The sequence below is a fragment of the Sapajus apella genome, unplaced genomic scaffold, assembly GCF_009761245.1.
Source record: "Sapajus apella isolate SASKATOON/1434 unplaced genomic scaffold, GSC_monkey_1.0 scaffold2434, whole genome shotgun sequence".
Lineage (NCBI taxonomy): Eukaryota > Metazoa > Chordata > Mammalia > Primates > Cebidae > Sapajus > Sapajus apella.
In genome coordinates, this window is record NW_022439360.1 from 1 (window position 1) to 7,635 (window position 7,635).

General features: G+C 48.0%; 1 protein-coding gene across 1 annotated transcript in view; it reads right to left on the reverse strand.

Moving 5' to 3' along the window:
* Positions 1-489: 489 nt before the first annotated feature.
* LOC116547229 (rhophilin-2-like) overlaps positions 490-7,635 on the reverse strand; it is a 7,995-nt gene continuing 849 nt past the window's right edge. The window contains exons 2-3 of the mRNA XM_032273245.1: positions 6,558-6,682; positions 490-1,128 (exon numbers count right to left, since the gene is read on the reverse strand). Of these exons, the coding sequence (XP_032129136.1) occupies positions 891-1,128; positions 6,558-6,682 (363 nt within the window). The 3' untranslated portion in view covers positions 490-890. The remainder of the gene's footprint in view (positions 1,129-6,557; positions 6,683-7,635) is intronic.

Below are 7,635 nucleotides of genomic sequence, written 5' to 3' on the forward strand. Positions count from 1 at the left end.
TTGCCTGAACCCAGGAGGTGGAGGTTGCGGTGAGCCGAAATTCCCCCTTAAAAAAAAAAAAAAAAAAAAGAATTGCTTAAACCTGGGAGGTGGAGGTTGTACTGAGCTGAGATCTCACTACTGCACTCTAGCCTGGGTGACAGAGTGAGTGAGACTTCGTCTCAAAAATAAAATAAAGGCTGGGTGCAGTGGCTCATGCCTGTAATTCCAGCACTTTGGAGGCTGAGGCAGGCAGATCACTTGAGGTTAGGAGTTCGAGGCCAGCCTGGTGAACATGGGGAAACCTTATGTCTACTAAAAATACAAAAATTAGCCGGGCATGGTGGCGGGTGCCTGTAACCCCAGCTACTTGGGAGGCTGAGGCAGGAGAATTGCTTGAACCCAGTAGGCAGAGGCTGCAGTGAGTGGAGATTGTGCCACTGCACTTCGGCTGGGGTGAAAAGAGCGAGACTCTATCTCTAAATAAAATAAAATAAAATAAAAAAGACAGTTCCCAGAAGAAGGAACCTGAGCTATGAGACATCCTTTGAATGCCTCACTTGACAAAGGGTTGAGATCACCCACCACAAGCTGGAGAAGTTGGCAGAATGCAGGTGATACAAAGGGCACAGAGGGCAATATGTACTGATAAGGTACACCTAATACAAAAAAAAGCAGCCTACAATTTCACTATTTGGGAAAAGTTATTCTGATCTTCATGACAGTGTTGAAACAGTCAATGCACTGCCATCCCAAGGGCCACTTGTTTGGAAAAGATTCATCGTCAGCCACAGGATTCACCATGTGCATCAGCCATCAGGTATGAACCACTGAGCAAGTTTCTTAATGGGGAGTTACACCAGTGATGGAGACTAGTTTGGCCCTTGCGAGGGATGACCTGTAGACCCTCTTCAGTGGGGGGGTCCCCTGATGCCCTGGGCAGGCCCCAGGCTCTGTCCAGGCAGCCCTAGAGGAGACATACCTGCGGCTCTCTGAAAGGCGTCTATGGTACTCTCCAGCCCAGCCTGCGTCTGCCGATTGCACCGGGTCCCGATCTGGGTATAGAGGGCCCCAGTGTTGAAGAGGACACTGGCCTTCTCCAGCAGCAGGTTCTGCTGGCTGACAGGAACTCCAGTGAGGGAGTCGTACCTATGGGAAAGAAATACATTCCGAGAATACAGATTACTTGGCTAGTTAATGCTACTTTTGGGTGTACGTAAAAAAAATTTTTTTTTTTTTTTAAATTTTTAAAGAGTCAGGATCGTGGCTGGGTGCAGTGGCTCACACCTGTAATCCCAGCACTTTGGGAGACTCAGTCGGGTGGATCATGAAGTCAAGAGATCAAGACCATCCTGGCCAACGTGGTGAAACCCCGTTTCTACTAAAAATACAAAAAATTATCTGGGCACGGTGGAACGGGCCTGTAGTTCCAGCTACTTGGGTGGCTGAGGTGGGAGAATCACTTGAACCCAGGAGGCAGAGGTTGCAATGAGCCAAGATCGTGACACTGTGCTCCAGGCTGGTGACAGAGTGAGACTCTCTCCGAAAATAACAAAAAGAAAAAAGAAGAAGAGTCAGGATCTCACTCTGTTGCCCTGGCTGGAGTACAGTGGCATGATCATAGCTTACTGCAGCCTCCAAATTTAGGGCTGAAGTGATTCTCCCACTTCAGCCTCATTAGAATAGCTGGGATTACAGGTGCATGCCACCATACCTCCCAAATCTTTTTAATTTTTGTAGAGATGGGGGTCTCACTATGTTACCCAAGCTGCTGTCAAACTCCTGGGCTGCCTGGGTACTGTGGCCAATGCCTGTAATCTCAAGACTTTGGCAGGCCGAAGCAAGCAGATCACCTGAGGTCAGAGGTTCGAGACCAGTCTGGCCAACATGGCAAAACCCAGTCTTCACTAAAAATACAAAATTCAGCCAGGTGTGGTGATGGGCACCTGTAATCCGGAGGCTGGGGTGGGAGAATCGCTTGAACCCGGGAAGCGGAGGTTGCAGTGAACCGAGATTGCACCACTGCGCTCCAGCCTGGGTGACAGAATAAGACACCATCTCAACAACAGAAGCCAAAAAAACCTCATTTCAATAATAAAATTCCAGAATGCACATGCAATGAGGCTTTTGTTTCCAAGCAAGATGACGGGACTAATCACACTGACTGCCACAGCCACACGCAAAAATAAGGTTTCCCAACCAGGGTATCCCCCGGCAGGTGACCGGATAAACACACCATGGGACATCCAGACAATGGAATATTAGCACTAAAAATGGAGAAATGAGCCAGCGAGCCATGAAAAGATGCAGAAGAAACATTACTAAGTAGGCCGGTTGTGGTGGCTCACACCTGTAATCCAAGCACTTTGGAGGCAAAGGCGGGCGGATCACCTGAGGTCAGGAGTTCAAGACCAGCCTGACCAACATGATGAAACCCTGTCTTTTTTTTTTTTTTTTTTTTTTTAAAAAGAAACATTACTAAGTGAAAGAAGCCAACCTGAACACTGCTATCTACCGTACAGCACACTGTAAGATTCCAGCACTCTGGAAAAGGCAAAACCCTGGAGACAGAAGAAAGATCAGGAGTTGCCAGGATTTAGGGAGAGGGAGGGAGGAACAGGAAAAACACAGAGGATTTTTCCAGCCGTGAAACTCTTCTGTAGGACACTGCAAAGGTGAACCACTGTCATTCTACGCTGACTAAAAGCCACAGAATATGCACACGCAAGAATGAATCCTAATGCAAACTATGGACTCTGGGTGATAATCACGTGTCAGGTAATTCCTCTTATTTAAAAAATGTACCAGGCCAAGCCAGGCATGGTGGCTCATGCCTGTAATCCCACTACTTTGGGAGGCTGAGGCAGGTGGATCACGAGGTCAGGGGTTCGAGACCACCCTGACCAACATGATGAAACCCCATCTCTACTTAAAAATAAAAAAATTAGCTGGGAATGGTGGCACGCACCTGTAATCCCTGCTAGTTGAGAGGCTGAGGCAGGAGAATTGCTTAAACCCAGGAGGCGGAGGTTGCAGTGAGCAGAGAGGACATCACTGCACTCCAGCCTGGGCAACAGAGTGAGAATCCATCTCAAAAAAAAAAAAAAAAAGGTACCAGGCCAGTGCAGTGGCTCATGCCTGTAATCCTAGCACTTTGAGAGGCTGAGGTGGGCAGACTGCTTGAGTCCAGGAGTTCAACAGCCTAAGCAACACAGCAAGACCCGGTCTTTGTAAGAAAAAAAAAAAAAGTGCCACTCTAAGTAATGCCTGTCTTTAAAAAGAAAAAGAAAAAGGCCAAGCATGGTGGCTCACATCTATAATCACAGCACTTTTGGAACCCAAGGTGGGCAGATCACCTGAGGTCAGGAGTTCAAGACCAGCCTGACTAACATGGTGAATCCCCATCTTGACTAAAAATACAAAAATTAGCCGGGCATGGTGGCACATGCTTGTAATTCCAGCTACTTGAAAGGCTAGGGTAGGAGAACCACTTGAACCCAGGAGTCGGAGGTTGCAGTGAGCTGAGGTCACACCACTGCACTCCAGCATGGGCAACAGAGCGAGATTCCATTGCAAAAAAAAAAAAAAAAAAAAAATGTGGGCCAGGCATGGTGGCTAATGCCTGTAATCCCAGCACTTTAGAGGCCAAGGTGGGTTCAAGAGTTCAATACCAATCTAGGCAATATAGTGAAACCCTGTCTCTACCAAAAATACAAAAAATTAGCGGGGTGTGGTGGCATGTGCCTTTAATCCCTACTTGGGAGGCCGAGGTGGGATGATGGCTTGATCCTGGGAGGTGGAGGTTGCATTGAGCCAAGATCACACCACTACCCTCCAGCCGGGGGGAAAAAGTAAAACAAAAAAAAAAAAAAAAAAAAAAAAAAGTGTGTGTGTAGTTCGTGTCCTTGGGGACATGGATGAACCTGGAAACGATCATTCTCAGCAAACTGACACAAAAGCAGAAAATCAAACACTGCATGTTCTCACTCATAGGCGGGTGTTGAACAATGAGAACACATGGACACAGGGAGGGGAGCACTACACACTGGGGTCTGTTGGGGGAATGGTGGGGGGACAGTGAGGGGTAGGGACTTGGGGAGAGAGAGCATAGGGAGAAATGCCAGATATAGGTGAAGGGGAGGAAGGCAGCAAATCACACTGCCATGTGTGTACCTATGCAACTATCTTGCATGTTCTTCAAATGTACCCCAAAACCTAAAATGCAATAAAAAAAGGTGTATGTGTATACGTGTATGTATATATCTACACACACACAGACACACACATATATATAGCTCCTCCTAAATGAAATACGGTAATTGCTAACCCCTCATAATTTTTCCTGAAATCTAAAAACTCAGGATTTGTGTTACTTCTTTATTTTTTCAGACAAAGTCTCATCTGTTGCTTAGGCTGGAGTGCAGTGGCGTGATCATGACTCACTGCAGCCTCGACCTCCTGGGCTTAAAAGCGATCTTCCCAGCTGAGCCTCCCAAGTAGCTGGGTGTACAGGCATGCACCACCCATGCCCAGCAAATTTTCCCTAATTGTTTTGCAGAGATGGGGTCTCACTGTGTTGCCTAGACTGGTCTCAAACTCCTGGGCTCAAGCAATATACCCACCTTGGCCTCCTAACATGCTAGGATTACAGATGTGAGCTACCATACCCATTCTAGGACTTGTTTTATTGATTGATTGATTGATTGATTGAGACAGTTTCGCTCTTGTGCCCAGGCTAGAGTGAAGTGGCACCATCTCAGCTCACTGCAGCCTCCGTCTCCGGGGTTCAACCAACTCTCCTGCCACAGCTTTCCCAAGTAGTTGGAATTATAAGCGCCCATCACCACCCCGGGCTAATTTTTATATTTTTAGTAGAGACAGGGTTTCGCCATGTTGGTCAGGCTGGTCTCAAACTCCTAACCTCAGGTGATCCACCCACCTCAGCCTCCCAAAGTGCCGGGACTACAGGCGTGAGCCACTGGGCTTGGCCCTAGGACTTGTTTTAAAGTTCCCATGAACCAGGGGGTGTGCAGACAGCTTCTCCCTAATTCATGAGTAAGGAAGAACCGCCTTTCACCCTTTCAGCCATGCAGACAGCCTGCTGCATTTTTATGAAAAGTCACCTCCCTTTCCTTTGCTTTCTATCAGGTAGGCATCAGTAGCCATCCATCCGCCGTGGAAAATTTTAATTCTGATACACCCCTGACCTACTAGGAGGTGTGCTCCTTTCACTGACACTCCTAGGGACACTCAGAGAAAGGGTGTGCATCTCCAAAATAACTTTAAGTTGTTTCCTTTTTTGAAACAGTTTCATTCCTATCACCCAGGCTGGAGTGCAGTGGCCGGATCTCCGCCCACTGCAACCTCTGCCTTCCAGGCTCAAATGATTCACCTGACTCAGCCTCCCAAGTAGCTGGAACTACAAGTGCATACCATCCTACCCAGCAAATTTTTGTATTGTTTCTAGATACAGGGTTTTGCCACGTTGCCCAGGCTGGTCTCGAGCTCCTGGGCTCAAGTGATCCGCCCACCTCGGCCTCCCAAAGTGCTGGGATTACAGGCACGAGCCACTGCACTCGGCCTCCAAAGTATTTAAACTATATTAATCTTTGAAAATAGCGACTGGATCTAAGGTCATACCACCCTGACATGCCTGATCCCGTCTGGAAACAGCAATTGGGGAGAAGAATCAAATATTCTGCTTACATTTTTTTTTTTTGAGGCGGGGTTTCGCCTTTTGTTCCCGGGTCGGGTGCAATGGCGCGATCTCGGCTCACTGCAACCTCCGCCTCCTGGGTTCAGGCAATTCTGCTTCAGCCTCCTGAGTGGCTGGGATTACAGGCACGTGCCACCATGCCAAGCTAATTTTTTGTAGTTTTTAGTAGAGATGGGGTTTCACCATGTTGACCAGGATGGTCTCGATCTCTTGACCTCGTGATCCACCCGCCTCGGCCTCCCAAAGTGCTGGGATTACAGGCTTGAGCCACCGCGCCCGGCTCTGCTTACATTTTTAAAATCTGATCAAAGCTGAGTACGTGGCTCATGCTTGTGGTCCCGCTACTCAGGAGGCTGAGGTGGAAGGATCACCTGAGCCCAGGAATTCAAGACCAGCTTGCGCAACATAGTGAGACCCCATTTCAAATGAAACCTGATCTATTTCTGTTTGGTGCTTTTGTCTCATTGAACAAAACCTGATTTTTTTTCTCTCTCTCTCTCACACATACACACGCATGCCCCTGTCTAATCTGAGACAAGAATTTTGCTTCTGGCTAATTGCACCTCAGAGCCCCCGTGCTTCCCAATGATACAACAAGCAAGAAAAAATGTCTCTTCTCCTTGGCTCCCTTGTTCTGAGAAGCAAGAGGCCACGGTCTGTTGGAGCCATCTCCCCCCGGATCCCCTTGATAAATAAATACCAATGTACTGACATCTTTTTAGACTTCCCCCAGATAAATGCAAGATAGGAAAGGGGGCTGAGGTACACGGGAGCACCCACAGAGGGGCATCTGTGATGCTGAGGCTCCAAAGCTGTGGTTGCTGTGGCATGTGAAGTGCCAGCACAGACCTCAAGCACCTACCAGGTGAACAGGAGTCCCATCTGCCGCGTGGGTGGGAAGAATCGACTCTCAACGAAGCCCAGCTGGATGAAGTACGTCATCAGCAGTTCCACCCCAGCCTCATCCCGGCTGGGCGTCCGACAAGCCTGCAAGGAAAAGAACCCCAGAGGGCAGGATCAGAGGAGGACACAGCTGACGGCCCTTCCCAGAAGGTGCCTTACATACACCAGCAGGTGCCTGTAACTATTTCTGCAGTATGATGACCTCGCTGCTGGAATCATGAACTTTAGGAAGGGTGGAAAGAACGTGGAAGGAAGTCAGAAATCCTGGAATCCAGCCCCAGCCCTGGTCTCTCCCCTTCTATGGTTTTCCTTTTAATTTGAGACAGAGTCTCACTTCGTCACCCAAGCTAGAGTGCAGTGGCGTGATCTTGGCTCACTGCAACCACCACCCCCTGAGTTCAAGTGATTCTTGTGCCTCAGCCTCCCGAGTAGCTAGGATTACAGGAGTGCAGCACCATGCCCAGCTAATTTTTATATTTTTAGTAGAAACAGGGTTTTGCCATGTTGGTGGCCAGTCTGATCTCAAACTGCTGATCTCAGGTGATCTACCTGCTTCAGCATCCATAAGTGCTGGGATTACAGGCATGCACCACCATGCCTAGCTAATTTTTGTATTTTTACAAAATTACAATGTTGGCCAGGCTGGTCTTGAACTCCTGACCTCAGGTGATCCACCTGCCTGGGCCTCCCAAAGTGCTGGATTACAGGCATGAGCCACCATGCCCAGCCAGTCTTGCAGGTTTTCTACATCATTTCCTTATTTCATCAGATGCTGACAGCAGAATGCGGACATCTTCAACTATTAATCGGGGATCTGTCTTTTTCACCTTTTAGTTTTATCAGATTTGGCTTCATGTATTTTGAAGCTCCCATGTAAGGTACTAACTGCATCCACATTTAGGGCTTTTAAAACTTGATGGATTAACTCTTTGATGATTATGAAATATCCTGTAATCCCAGCACTTTGGGATGCCAAGGCAGGCAGATTACCTGAGGTCAGGAGTTTCAGACCAGCCTGGCCAACATTGTTAAGAAAA